The sequence below is a fragment of the Salvelinus namaycush genome, chromosome 11, assembly GCF_016432855.1.
Source record: "Salvelinus namaycush isolate Seneca chromosome 11, SaNama_1.0, whole genome shotgun sequence".
In the NCBI taxonomy this organism is placed as follows: Eukaryota; Metazoa; Chordata; class Actinopteri; order Salmoniformes; family Salmonidae; genus Salvelinus; species Salvelinus namaycush.
This window is the reverse complement of record NC_052317.1, coordinates 43,310,552-43,325,137: the sequence shown is the minus strand read 5'-3', so window position 1 is coordinate 43,325,137 and position 14,586 is coordinate 43,310,552. Positions and strand designations below refer to the sequence as shown.

The 14,586-nt window shown below is 52.6% G+C and overlaps 1 protein-coding gene across 1 annotated transcript in view; it reads right to left on the bottom strand.

Annotated features, from left to right (window-relative positions):
- Positions 1 to 10,016: 10,016 nt before the first annotated feature.
- Positions 10,017 to 14,586, bottom strand: part of LOC120056208 (collagen alpha-2(VI) chain-like) — a 48,652-nt gene continuing 44,082 nt past the window's right edge. The window contains exons 26-27 of the mRNA XM_039004451.1: positions 11,657 to 11,695; positions 10,017 to 11,199 (exon numbers count right to left, since the gene is read on the bottom strand). Of these exons, the coding sequence (XP_038860379.1) occupies positions 10,904 to 11,199; positions 11,657 to 11,695 (335 nt within the window). The 3' untranslated portion in view covers positions 10,017 to 10,903. The remainder of the gene's footprint in view (positions 11,200 to 11,656; positions 11,696 to 14,586) is intronic.

Here is a 14,586-nt window from a genome sequence, read left to right as displayed (position 1 = left end):
CTCAGTCTACTAGCTCCCCTCCCACTCAGTCTACTATCTCCCCTCCCACTCAGTCTACTATCTCCCCTCCCACTCAGTCTACTAGCTCCCCTCCCCCTCAGTCTACTAGCTCCCCTCCCACTCAGTCTACTCGCTCCCCTCCCCCTCAGTCTACTAGCTCCCCTCCCACTCAGTCTACTAGCTCCCCTCCCACTCAGTCTACTAGCTCCCCTCCCACTCAGTCTACTCGCTCCCCTCCCCCTCAGTCTACTAGCTCCCCTCCCACTCAGTCTACTCGCTCCCCTCCCCCTCAGTCTACTAGCTCCCCTCCCACTCAGTCTACTAGCTCCCCTCCCACTCAGTCTACTAGCTCCCTTCCCACTCAGTCTACTAGCTCCCCTCCCCCTCAGTCTACTAGCTCCCCCACCCACTCAGTCTACTAGCTCCCTCCCACTCAGTCTACTAGCTCCCCTCCCACTCAGTCTACTAGCTCCCCTCCCACTCAGTCTACTAGCTCCCCTCCCACTCAGTCTACTAGCTCCCCTCCCACTCAGTCTACTAGCTCCCCACCCACTCAGTCTACTAGCTCCCCTCCCACTCAGTCTACTAGCTCCCCTCCCACTCAGTCTACTAGCTCCCCTCCCACTCAGTCTACTAGCTCCCCTCCCCCTCAGTCTACTAGCTCCCCTCCCACTCAGTCTACTAGCTCCCCTCCCACTCAGTCTACTAGCTCCCCTCCCACTCAGTCTACTAGCTCCCCTCCCACTCAGTCTACTAGCTCCCCCACCCACTCAGTCTACTAGCTCCCCTCCCACTCAGTCTACTAGCTCCCCTCCCACTCAGTCTACTAGCTCCCCTCCCACTCAGTCTACTAGCTCCCCTCCCACTCAGTCTACTAGCTCCCCTCCCACTCAGTCTACTCGCTCCCCTCCCCCTCAGTCTACTAGCTCCCCTCCCACTCAGTCTACTAGCTCCCCTCCCACTCAGTCTACTAGCTCCCTTCCCACTCAGTCTACTAGCTCCCCTCAAACTCAGTCTACTAGCTCCCCTCCCACTCAGTCTACTAGCTCCCCTCCCACTCAGTCTACTAGCTCCCCTCCCACTCAGTCTACTAGCTCCCCTCCCACTCAGTCTACTCGCTCCCCTCCCACTCAGTCTACTAGCTCCCCGCCCACTCAGTCTACTAGCTCCCCTCCCACTCAGTCTACTAGCTCCCCTCCCACTCAGTCTACTAGCTCCCCTCCCACTCAGTCTACTAGCTCCCCTCCCACTCAGTCTACTCGCTCCCCTCCCACTCAGTCTACTAGCTCCCCTCCCACTCAGTCTACTAGCTCCCCTCCCACTCAGTCTACTAGCTCCCCTCCCACTCAGTCTACTAGCTCCCCTCCCACTCAGTCTACTAGCTCCCCTCCCACTCAGTCTACTAGCTCCCCCACCCACTCAGTCTACTAGCTCCCCTCCCACTCAGTCTACTAGCTCCCCTCCCACTCAGTCTACTAGCTCCCCTCCCGCTCAGTCTACTAGCTCCCCTCCTGCTCAGTCTACTAGCTCCCCGCCCACTCAGTCTACTAGCTCCCCTCCCACTCAGTCTACTAGCCCCCCTCCCACTCAGTCTACTAGCTCCCCTCCCACTCAGTCTACTAGCTCCCCTCCCACTCAGTCTACTAGCTCCCCTCCCACTCAGTCTACTAGATCCCCGCCCACTCAGACTACTAGATCCCCGCCCACTCAGTCTACTAGCTCCCCTCCCACTCAGTCTACTAGCTCCCCTCCCCCTCAGTCTACTAGCTCCCCTCCCACTCAGTCTACTCGCTCCCCTCCCCCTCAGTCTACTAGCTCCCCTCCCACTCAGTCTACTAGCTCCCCTCCCACTCAGTCTACTAGCTCCCCTCCCCCTCAGTCTACTAGCTCCCCTCCCACTCAGTCTACTAGCTCCCCTCCCACTCAGTCTACTAGCTCCCCTCCCCCTCAGTCTACTAGCTCCCCTCCCACTCAGTCTACTCGCTCCCCTCCCCCTCAGTCTACTAGCTCCCCTCCCACTCAGTCTACTAGCTCCCCTCCCACTCAGTCTACTAGCTCCCTTCCCACTCAGTCTACTAGCTCCCCTCCCCCTCAGTCTACTAGCTCCCCCACCCACTCAGTCTACTAGCTCCCCTCCCACTCAGTCTACTAGCTCCCCTCCCACTCAGTCTACTAGCTCCCCTCCCACTCAGTCTACTAGCTCCCCTCCCACTCAGTCTACTAGCTCCCCTCCCACTCAGTCTACTAGCTCCCCTCCCACTCAGTCTACTAGCTCCCCACCCACTCAGTCTACTAGCTCCCCTCCCACTCAGTCTACTAGCTCCCCTCCCACTCAGTCTACTAGCTCCCCTCCCACTCAGTCTACTAGCTCCCCTCCCCCTCAGTCTACTAGCTCCCCTCCCACTCAGTCTACTAGCTCCCCTCCCACTCAGTCTACTAGCTCCCCTCCCACTCAGTCTACTAGCTCCCCTCCCACTCAGTCTACTAGCTCCCCTCCCACTCAGTCTACTAGCTCCCCACCCACTCAGTCTACTAGCTCCCCTCCCACTCAGTCTACTAGCTCCCCTCCCACTCAGTCTACTAGCTCCCCTCCCACTCAGTCTACTAGCTCCCCTCCCACTCAGTCTACTCGCTCCCCTCCCCCTCAGTCTACTAGCTCCCCTCCCACTCAGTCTACTAGCTCCCCTCCCACTCAGTCTACTAGCTCCCTTCCCACTCAGTCTACTAGCTCCCCTCCCACTCAGTCTACTAGCTCCCCTCCCACTCAGTCTACTAGCTCCCCTCCCACTCAGTCTACTAGCTCCCCTCCCACTCAGTCTACTAGCTCCCCTCCCACTCAGTCTACTCGCTCCCCTCCCACTCAGTCTACTAGCTCCCCGCCCACTCAGTCTACTAGCTCCCCTCCCACTCAGTCTACTAGCTCCCCTCCCACTCAGTCTACTAGCTCCCCTCCCACTCAGTCTACTAGCTCCCCTCCCACTCAGTCTACTCGCTCCCCTCCCACTCAGTCTACTAGCTCCCCTCCCACTCAGTCTACTAGCTCCCCTCCCACTCAGTCTACTAGCTCCCCTCCCACTCAGTCTACTAGCTCCCCTCCCACTCAGTCTACTAGCTCCCCTCCCACTCAGTCTACTAGCTCCCCCACCCACTCAGTCTACTAGCTCCCCTCCCACTCAGTCTACTAGCTCCCCTCCCACTCAGTCTACTAGCTCCCCTCCCACTCAGTCTACTAGCTCCCCTCCCACTCAGTCTACTAGCTCCCCTCCCACTCAGTCTACTAGCTCCCCGCCCACTCAGTCTACTAGCTCCCCTCCCACTCAGTCTACTAGCCCCCCTCCCACTCAGTCTACTAGCTCCCCGCCCACTCAGACTACTAGATCCCCGCCCACTCAGACTACTAGATCCCCGCCCACTCAGTCTACTAGCTCCCCGCCCACTCAGTCTACTAGCTCCCCTCCCACTCAGTCTACTAGCTCCCTTCCCACTCAGTCTACTAGCTCCCCTCCCCCTCAGTCTACTAGCTCCCCTCCCACTCAGTCTACTAGCTCCCCTCCCACTCAGTCTACTAGCTCCCCTCCCACTCAGTCTACTAGCTCCCCTCCCACTCAGTCTACTAGCTCCCCTCACACTCAGTCTACTAGATCCCCGCCCACTCAGACTACTAGATCCCCGCCCACTCAAACTACTAGATCCCCGCCCACTCAGACTACTAGATCCCCGCCCACTCAGTCTACTAGCTCCCCGCCCACTCAGTCTACTAGCTCCCCTCCCACTCAGTCTACTAGCTCCCCTCCCACTCAGTCTACTAGCTCCCCTCCCCCTCAGTCTACTAGCTCCCCTCCCACTCAGTCTACTAGCTCCCCTCCCACTCAGTCTACTAGCCCCCCTCCCACTCAGTCTACTAGCCACCCTCCCACTCAGTCTACTAGCTCCCCTCTCACTCAGTCTACTCGCTCCCCTCCCCCTCAGTCTACTAGCTCCCCTCCCACTCAGTCTACTAGCTCCCCTCCCACTCAGTCTACTAGCTCCCTTCCCACTCAGTCTACTAGCTCCCCTCCCACTCAGTCTACTAGCTCCCCTCCCACTCAGTCTACTAGCTCCCCTCCCACTCAGTCTACTAGCTCCCCTCCCACTCAGTCTACTCGCTCCCCTCCCACTCAGTCTACTAGCTCCCCGCCCACTCAGTCTACTAGCTCCCCTCCCACTCAGTCTACTAGCTCCCCTCCCACTCAGTCTACTAGCTCCCCTCCCACTCAGTCTACTAGCTCCCCTCCCACTCAGTCTACTCGCTCCCCTCCCACTCAGTCTACTAGCTCCCCTCCCACTCAGTCTACTAGCTCCCCTCCCACTCAGTCTACTAGCTCCCCTCCCACTCAGTCTACTAGCTCCCCTCCCACTCAGTCTACTAGCTCCCCTCCCACTCAGTCTACTAGCTCCCCCACCCACTCAGTCTACTAGCTCCCCTCCCACTCAGTCTACTAGCTCCCCTCCCACTCAGTCTACTAGCTCCCCTCCCACTCAGTCTACTAGCTCCCCTCCCACTCAGTCTACTAGCTCCCCTCCCACTCAGTCTACTAGCTCCCCGCCCACTCAGTCTACTAGCTCCCCTCCCACTCAGTCTACTAGCCCCCCTCCCACTCAGTCTACTAGCTCCCCTCCCACTCAGTCTACTAGCTCCCCTCCCACTCAGTCTACTAGATCCCCGCCCACTCAGACTACTAGATCCCCTCCCACTCAGACTACTAGATCCACGCCCACTCAGTCTACTAGCTCCCCGCCCACTCAGTCTACTAGCTCCCCTCCCACTCAGTCTACTAGCTCCCTTCCCACTCAGTCTACTAGCTCCCCTCCCCCTCAGTCTACTAGCTCCCCTCCCACTCAGTCTACTAGCTCCCCTCCCACTCAGTCTACTAGCTCCCCTCCCACTCAGTCTACTAGCTCCCCTCCCACTCAGTCTACTAGCTCCCCTCCCACTCAGTCTACTCGCTCCCCTCCCACTCAGTTTACTAGCTCCCCTCCCACTCAGTCTACTAGCTCCCCTCCCACTCAGTCTACTAGCTCCCCTCCCACTCAGTCTACTAGCTCCCCTCCCACTCAGTCTACTAGCTCCCCTCCCACTCAGTCTACTAGCTCCCCCAACCACTCAGTCTACTAGCTCCCCTCCCACTCAGTCTACTAGCTCCCCTCCCACTCAGTCTACTAGCTCCCCTCCCACTCAGTCTACTAGCTCCCCTCCCACTCAGTCTACTAGCTCCCCTCCCACTCAGTCTACTAGCTCCCCGCCCACTCAGTCTACTAGCTCCCCTCCCACTCAGTCTACTAGCCCCCCTCCCACTCAGTCTACTAGCTCCCCTCCCACTCAGTCTACTAGCTCCCCTCCCACTCAGTCTACTAGATCCCCGCCCACTCAGACTACTAGATCCCCGCCCACTCAGTCTACTAGCTCCCCTCCCACTCAGTCTACTAGCTCCCCTCCCCCTCAGTCTACTAGCTCCCCTCCCACTCAGTCTACTCGCTCCCCTCCCCCTCAGTCTACTAGCTCCCCTCCCACTCAGTCTACTAGCTCCCCTCCCACTCAGTCTACTAGCTCCCCTCCCACTCAGTCTACTCGCTCCCCTCCCCCTCAGTCTACTAGCTCCCATCCCACTCAGTCTACTCGCTCCCCTCCCCCTCAGTCTACTAGCTCCCCTCCCACTCAGTCTACTAGCTCCCCTCCCACTCAGTCTACTAGCTCCCTTCCCACTCAGTCTACTAGCTCCCCTCCCCCTCAGTCTACTAGCTCCCCCACCCACTCAGTCTACTAGCTCCCCTCCCACTCAGTCTACTAGCTCCCCTCCCACTCAGTCTACTAGCTCCCCTCCCACTCAGTCTACTAGCTCCCCTCCCACTCAGTCTACTAGCTCCCCTCCCACTCAGTCTACTAGCTCCCCACCCACTCAGTCTACTAGCTCCCCTCCCACTCAGTCTACTAGCTCCCCTCCCACTCAGTCTACTAGCTCCCCTCCCACTCAGTCTACTAGCTCCCCTCCCCCTCAGTCTACTAGCTCCCCTCCCACTCAGTCTACTAGCTCCCCTCCCACTCAGTCTACTAGCTCCCCTCCCACTCAGTCTACTAGCTCCCCTCCCACTCAGTCTACTAGCTCCCCTCCCACTCAGTCTACTAGCTCCCCTCCCACTCAGTCTACTAGCTCCCCTCCCACTCAGTCTACTAGCTCCCCTCCCACTCAGTCTACTAGCTCCCCTCCCACTCAGTCTACTAGCTCCCCTCCCACTCAGTCTACTAGCTCCCCTCCCACTCAGTCTACTCGCTCCCCTCCCCCTCAGTCTACTAGCTCCCCTCCCACTCAGTCTACTAGCTCCCCTCCCACTCAATCTACTAGCTCCCTTCCCACTCAGTCTACTAGCTCCCCTCCCACTCAGTCTACTAGCTCCCCTCCCACTCAGTCTACTAGCTCCCCTCCCACTCAGTCTACTAGCTCCCCTCCCACTCAGTCTACTAGCTCCCCTCCCACTCAGTCTACTAGCTCCCCTCCCCCTCAGTCTACTAGCTCCCCTCCCACTCAGTCTACTAGCTCCCCTCCCACTCAGTCTACTAGCTCCCCTCCCACTCAGTCTACTAGCTCCCCTCCCACTCAGTCTACTAGCTCCCCCACCCACTCAGTCTACTAGCTCCCCTCCCACTCAGTCTACTAGCTCCCCTCCCACTCAGTCTACTAGCTCCCCTCCCACTCAGTCTACTAGCTCCCCTCCCACTCAGTCTACTAGCTCCCCTCCCACTCAGTCTACTCGCTCCCCTCCCCCTCAGTCTACTAGCTCCCCTCCCACTCAGTCTACTAGCTCCCCTCCCACTCAGTCTACTAGCTCCCTTCCCACTCAGTCTACTAGCTCCCCTCCCACTCAGTCTACTAGCTCCCCTCCCACTCAGTCTACTAGCTCCCCTCCCACTCAGTCTACTAGCTCCCCTCCCACTCAGTCTACTAGCTCCCCTCCCACTCAGTCTACTCGCTCCCCTCCCACTCAGTCTACTAGCTCCCCGCCCACTCAGTCTACTAGCTCCCCTCCCACTCAGTCTACTAGCTCCCCTCCCACTCAGTCTACTAGCTCCCGTCCCACTCAGTCTACTAGCTCCCCTCCCACTCAGTCTACTCGCTCCCCTCCCACTCAGTCTACTAGCTCCCCTCCCACTCAGTCTACTAGCTCCCCTCCCACTCAGTCTACTAGCTCCCCGCCCACTCAGTCTACTAGCTCCCCTCCCACTCAGTCTACTAGCTCCCCTCCCACTCAGTCTACTAGCTCCCCTCCCACTCAGTCTACTAGCTCCCCGCCCACTCAGTCTACTAGCTCCCCTCCCACTCAGTCTACTAGCTCCCTTCCCACTCAGTCTACTAGCTCCCCTCCCACTCAGTCTACTAGCTCCCCTCCCCCTCAGTCTACTAGCTCCCCTCCCACTCAGTCTACTAGCTCCCCTCCCACTCAGTCTACTAGCTCCCCTCCCCCTCAGTCTACTAGCTCCCCTCCCACTCAGTCTACTAGCTCCCCTCCCACTCAGTCTACTAGCTCCCCTCCCACTCAGTCTACTAGCTCCCTTCCCACTCAGTCTACTAGCTCCCCTCCCACTCAGTCTACTAGCTCCCCTCCCACTCAGTCTACTAGCTCCCCTCCCACTCAGTCTACTCGCTCCCCTCCCACTCAGTCTACTAGCTCCCCTCCCACTCAGTCTACTAGCTCCCCTCCCACTCAGTCTACTAGCTCCCCTCCCACTCAGTCTACTAGCTCCCCTCCCACTCAGTCTACTAGCTCCCCCACCCACTCAGTCTACTAGCTCCCCTCCCACTCAGTCTACTAGCTCCCCTCCCACTCAGTCTACTAGCTCCCCTCCCACTCAGTCTACTAGCTCCCCTCCCACTCAGTCTACTAGCTCCCCTCCCACTCAGTCTACTAGCTCCCTTCCCACTCAGTCTACTAGCTCCCCTCCCACTCAGTCTACTAGCTCCCCTCCCCCTCAGTCTACTAGCTCCCCTCCCACTCAGTCTACTAGCTCCCCTCCCACTCAGTCTACTAGCTCCCCTCCCACTCAGTCTACTAGATCCCCGCCCACTCAGACTACTAGATCCCCGCCCACTCAGACTACTAGATCCCCGCCCACTCAGTCTACTAGCTCCCCGCCCACTCAGTCTACTAGCTCCCCTCCCACTCAGTCTACTAGCTCCCTTCCCACTCAGTCTACTAGGTCCCCTCCCACTCAGTCTACTAGCTCCCCTCCCACTCAGTCTACTAGCTCCCCTCCCACTCAGTCTACTAGCTCCCCTCCCACTCAGTCTACTAGATCCCCGCCCACTCAGACTACTAGATCCCCGCCCACTCAAACTACTAGATCCCCGCCCACTCAGACTACTAGATCCCCGCCCACTCAGTCTACTAGCTCCCCGCCCACTCAGTCTACTAGCTCCCCTCCCACTCAGTCTACTAGCTCCCTTCCCACTCAGTCTACTAGGTCCCCTCCCACTCAGTCTACTAGCTCCCCTCCCCCTCAGTCTACTAGCTCCCCTCCCACTCAGTCTACTAGCTCCCCTCCCACTCAGTCTACTAGCCCCCCTCCCACTCAGTCTACTAGCCACCCTCCCACTCAGTCTACTAGCTCCCCTCCCACTCAGTCTACTAGCTCCCCTCCCACTCAGTCTACTAGCTCCCCTCCCACTCAGTCTACTAGCCCCCCTCCCACTCAGTCTACTAGCTCCCCTCCCACTCAGTCTACTAGCTCCCCTCCCACTCAGTCTACTAGCTCCCCGCCCACTCAGTCTACTAGCTCCCCTCCCACTCAGTCTACTAGCTCCCTCCCACTCAGTCTACTAGCTCCCCTCCCACTCAGTCTACTAGCTCCCCTCCCACTCAGTCTACTAGCTCCCCTCCCACTCAGTGTACTAGCTCCCCTTCCACTCAGTCTACTAGCTCCCCTCCCACTCAGTCTACTAGCTCCCCTCCCACTCAGTCTACTAGCTCCCCGCCCACTCAGTCTACTAGCTCCCCTCCCACTCAGTCTACTAGCCCCCCTCCCACTCAGTCTACTAGCTCCCCTCCCACTCAGTCTACTAGCTCCCCTCCCACTCAGTCTGTCTTGTCAGACTTCCTGGTAGATTAACATGAAAGAAGAAGAAAACATCTCATATTTTTACCGTCTTGATCAGGAAAAAATACTGTGTGTGATGTTTCAGTCACACACTATTTTACTGACTGTTTGGGACCTGTAACATAGCTGACCTGAAGGATGGTTGTAGTAGGACTCAGAGATACAACAACATGTAACATAGCTGACCTGAAGGACCGTTGTAGTAGGACTCAGAGATACAACAACATGTAACATAGCTGACCTGAAGGATGGTTGTAGTAGGACTCAGAGATACAACAACATGTAACATAGCTGACCTGAAGGATGGTTGTAGTAGGACTCAGAGATACAACAACATGTAACATAGCTGACCTGAAGGATGGTTGTAGTAGGACTCAGAGATACAACAACATGTAACATAGCTGACCTGAAGGATGGTTGTAGTAGGACTCAGAGATACAACAACATGTAACATAGCTGACCTGAAGGATGGTTGTAGTAGGACTCAGAGATACAACAACATGTAACATAGCTGACCTGAAGGATGGTTGTAGTAGGACTCAGAGATACAACAACATGTAACATAGCTGACCTGAAGGATGGTTGTAGTAGGACTCAGAGATACAACAACATGACTCATTGTTCCCCTTCGCACTAATGATTTATTTCACATAGGCAAACATGACAGGTAAGGAAAACATATACTCTCTAACAAAAAATACATGATCACATCTTTAAGATATTCTCTCTATAGGATATAGTTCATCCAATGATACTTATATTTAGCTGAAGCTAAGCATGTTGCAGTCTCAGAGCTAAAATAATACAGTAAACTTCTGTTTAAAACGTTCTCTGTTTTCCCAGTCTAACACCACCCCCCTTCACATGCACACCAAACAATACCAGATGGATAGAGTAATTTTTTTTTTTTTTTTAAAGCAATTATTTATTCGTTTGTTTGTTTTATTAAATGTATTTAATTCACTTAAATGTAGGTTTATCCAACAGATCATGTTCATTCAATAAATTCTCTACCCATCACATACCCAATAATCCCATAGGCCTAACATGTAATGCGAATAACCAACCCAAACACTAACGTTCACAGAAAAATAAAATGGCTGCTGTAACTATGGCGATGTGCAAAACTGCAAAACGGTGTCTTTGAGGAATCATACAGTGATCCAGCAAGTGGTTTGAGGGATTTGAGTGGTTCACAGTGGTAAATGTGTTCAACATCACAGCCATATACATAATATTGAACTGTCTTAAAATGTCCAACTAACCAGGCTTTAAAACCCCCAGATCCAGAGCAGTAGCTAATCACTCACCTTAACAACAAGCTTAGAGATATGTTAGCAGCAAAACGTACCACCTGCCTGAAGCTTATCTACTCTGTCCATATAACTAACAATGTTAGCATCCTCCCAGAGCTATAGGCAAACTAACAAAAAGTGCTTAAATCTAATATGGTTAAAATATTCCAAGCGGTATTAGGCTACTAGGCTAAAACCTATAACTGATCGCATAGAGCTAACAATATTATCATAAAACATTAGCACAGAGCTTACACTGAGCATATAGCTAACAATATTAGCATAAAACATTAGCACAGAGCTTATACTGAGCATATAGCTAACAATATTAGCATTAAGCTGACAATATAAGCACAGAGCTAGCACCCCTAATCCATTAGTTAGCACTGTTATCTCATTAGCTAGCATCGTTAGTGCATCAGTCAGTAACATTAGCTCATCAGCTAGTGTTGTTAGTTTGCTAGCTAGCACTTTTAGCCCGTTAGCACAGCCCCAATGCTTTGGCTGGGTCTCCCATGATGTCTCCGTAGACCAGCCTGAAGGAGTCGATGAACAGCTGGGTCCACTGCTGCCTGTCAGTGCCTGGCTGAGCTAGCTTAGCCCGCTGAGCCGTGTAGGCCATGGTCGCCACGCCAACCCCATACTGCTGCTCCCGTAGGCTGCCCAGCAGGCTGGCTACGCCCCCGACTGACGAAGGGACCATTGAGGGGCTGCCTTGCTCCGCAAGCTCCTCCCAGGGGGGAGGGGCCACGCTGTCGGGCACGGGCACGCCCCCTCCTGCAACGAGCGGGAGAATGGTGGGCGGAAGAACGCGACACGACGCATCAACATCCCAAATGGTCACTTTCCAATATGGCCTCCGGTACACCTAATATGGCCTCCGGTACACCCAATATGGTCTCCGGTACACCCAATATGGCCTCCGGTACACCCACCAAGCATGTAGCTTATCAGTTCTACTCTTTCTAACTCGTTAGTTCTTCAAATCTCTGGTTGAACTATCTTCCTTACTATGTGGACATTGTAGAGCCTCAAGGTGATGGACTGCCATGCTCATGTAAACCTTTAAAAGTTTTCTGATGTCAAACCAAGCGAGACAGTATGGAGAACGAGTTAAGTACTGGACTGGACTGCACTCAACCAGCAGGTTCAGGGTTCAAATCCAACTTTAATCACAGCCCTTAGGGCATGTGACAATTAAAAATCAGAATGAAAATCCTCAGAATGATCTTACCAGTTTTACAGGGGAGGTCAGGACACACGATGACAGGATCTGAAAGAATGATAAAGAGACAAAGAGAGAGGTTATTGATATTATACATCTACATGCATCTAAAAGACAAGGAGAGAGGTTATTGAGAGAGGTTTTTCTTTATTTAAAAAAAAAAGACATCAAAACTATGAAATAACACATATGGAATCATGTAGTAACCAAAAAAGTGTTAAACAAATCAAAATATATTTTGCCACAGTTCAAGTGCAGTTGCAAAAACCATCAAGCGCTATGATGAAACTGGCTCTCATGAGGACCGCCACAGGAAAGGAAGACCCAGAGTTACCTCTGCTGCAGAGGATAAGTTCATTAGAGTTACCAGCCTCAGAAATTGCAGCCCAAATAAATGCTTCACAGAGTTCAAGTAACAGACACATCTCAACATCAACTGTTCAGAGGAGACTCTGTGAATCAGGCCTTCATGGTCAAATTGCTGCAAAGAAACCACTACTAAAGGACACCAATAAGAAGAGACAAGCTTGGGCCAAGAAACACAAGCAATGGACATTAGACCGGTGGAAATCTGTCCTTTGGTCTGATTTTTGGTTCTAACCGCCGTGTCTTTGTGAGAAGCAGAGTAGGTGAACAGATGATCTCTGCATGTGTGGTTCCCACCGTGAAGCATGGAGGAGGAGGTGTGATGGTGTGGGGGTGCTTTGCTTGTAACACTGTGATTAATTTAGAATTCAAGGCCCACTTAACCAGCATGGCTACCACAGCATTCTGCAGCAATTCGTTTGCGCTTAATGGGACTATAATTTGTTTTTCAACAGGACAATGACCCAACACACCTCCAGGCTGTCTAAGGGCTATTTAACAAAGGAGGAGAGTGATGGAGTGATGCATCAGATGACCTGGCCTCCAAAATCACCTGACCTCAACCCAATTGAGATGGTTTGGGATGAGTTGGACCACAGAGTGAAGGAAAAGCAGCCAACAAGTGCTCAGCATATGTGGGAACTCCTTCAAGACTGTTGAAAAAGCATTCCAGGTGAAGCTAGTTGAGAGAATGCCAAGAGTGTGCAAAGCTGTCATCAAGGCAAAGGATGGCTACTTTGAAGATTCTCAAATAGATTTTTTAAAACACGTTTTTAGTTACTACATGATTCCATATGTGTTATTTCATAGTTTTGATGTCTTTACTATTATTCTACAATGTAGAAAATAGTACAAATAAAGAAAAACCCTTGAATGAGTAGGTGTGTCCAAACCTTTGAATTGGCACTGTATGTGTGGACGTGTTTAACTAAACTGAAGATGTCCACACTAGAATAGTAAACTAACAGACATTTTGTCCAACTGGGGACATGTTGTTGGTCCCCACTAGAATAGTAAACCAACAGACATTTTGTCCAACTGGGGACATGTTGTTGGTCCCCACTAGAATAGTAAACCAACAGACATTTTGTCCAACTGGGGACATGTTGTTGGTCCCCACTAGAATAGTAAACTAACAGACATTTTGTCCAACTGGGGACATGTTGTTGGTCCCCACTAGAATAGTAAACTAACATACATTTTGTCCAACTGGGGACATGTTGTTGGTCCCCACTAGAATAGTAAACCAACAGACATTTTGTCCAACTGGGGACATGTTGTTGGTCCCCACTAGAATAGTAAACCAACAGACATTTTGTCCAACTGGGGACATGTTGTTGGTCCCCACTAGAATAGTAAACCAACATACATTTTGTCCAACTGGGGACATGTTGTTGGTCCCCACTAGAATAGTAAACTAACAGACATTTTGTCCAACTGGGGACATGTTGTTGGTCCCCACTAGAATAGTAAACTAGCAGACATTTTGTCCAACTGGGGACATGTTGTTGGTCCCCACTAGAATAGTAAACTAACAGACATTTTGTCCAACTGGGGACATGTTGTTGGTCCCCACTAGAATAGTAAACCAACAGACATTTTGTCCAACTGGGGACATGTTGTTGGTCCCCACTAGAATAGTAAACCAACAGACATTTTGTCCAACTGGGGACATGTTGTTGGTCCCCACTAGAATAGTAAACTAACAGACATTTTGTCCAACTGGGGACATGTTGTTGGTCCCCACTAGAATAGTAAACTAACAGACATTTTGTCCAACTGGGGACATGTTGTTGGTCCCCACTAGAATAGTAAACCAACAGACATTTTGTCCAACTGGGGACATGTTGTTGGTCCCCACTAGAATAGTAAACCAACAGACATTTTGTCCAACTGGGGACATGTTGTTGGTCCCCACTAGAATAGTAAACCAACATACATTTTGTCCAACTGGGGACATGTTGTTGGTCCCCACTAGAATAGTAAACTAACAGACATTTTGTCCAACTGGGGACATGTTGTTGGTCCCCACTAGAATAGTAAACTAACAGACATTTTGTCCAACTGGGGACATGTTGTTGGTCCCCACTAGAATAGTAAACTAACAGACATTTTGTCCAACTGGGGACATGTTGTTGGTCCCCACTAGAATAGTAAACCAACAGACATTTTGTCCAACTGGGGACATGTTGTTGGTCCCCACTAGAATAGTAAACCAACAGACATTTTGTCCAACTGAGGACATGTTGTTGGTCCCCACTAGAATAGTAAACCAACAGACATTTTGTCCAACTGGGGACATGTTGTTGGTCCCCACTAGAATAGTAAACTAACAGACATTTTGTCCAACTGAGGACATGTTGTTGGTCCCCACTAGAATAGTAAACCAACATACATTTTGTCCAACTGGGGACATGTTGTTGGTCCCCACTAGAATAGTAAACCAACATACATTTTGTCCAACTGGGGACATGTTGTTGGTCCCCACTAGAATAGTAAACTAACAGACATTTTGTCCAACTGGGGACATGTTGTTGGTCCCCACTAGAATAGTAAACTAACAGACATTTTGT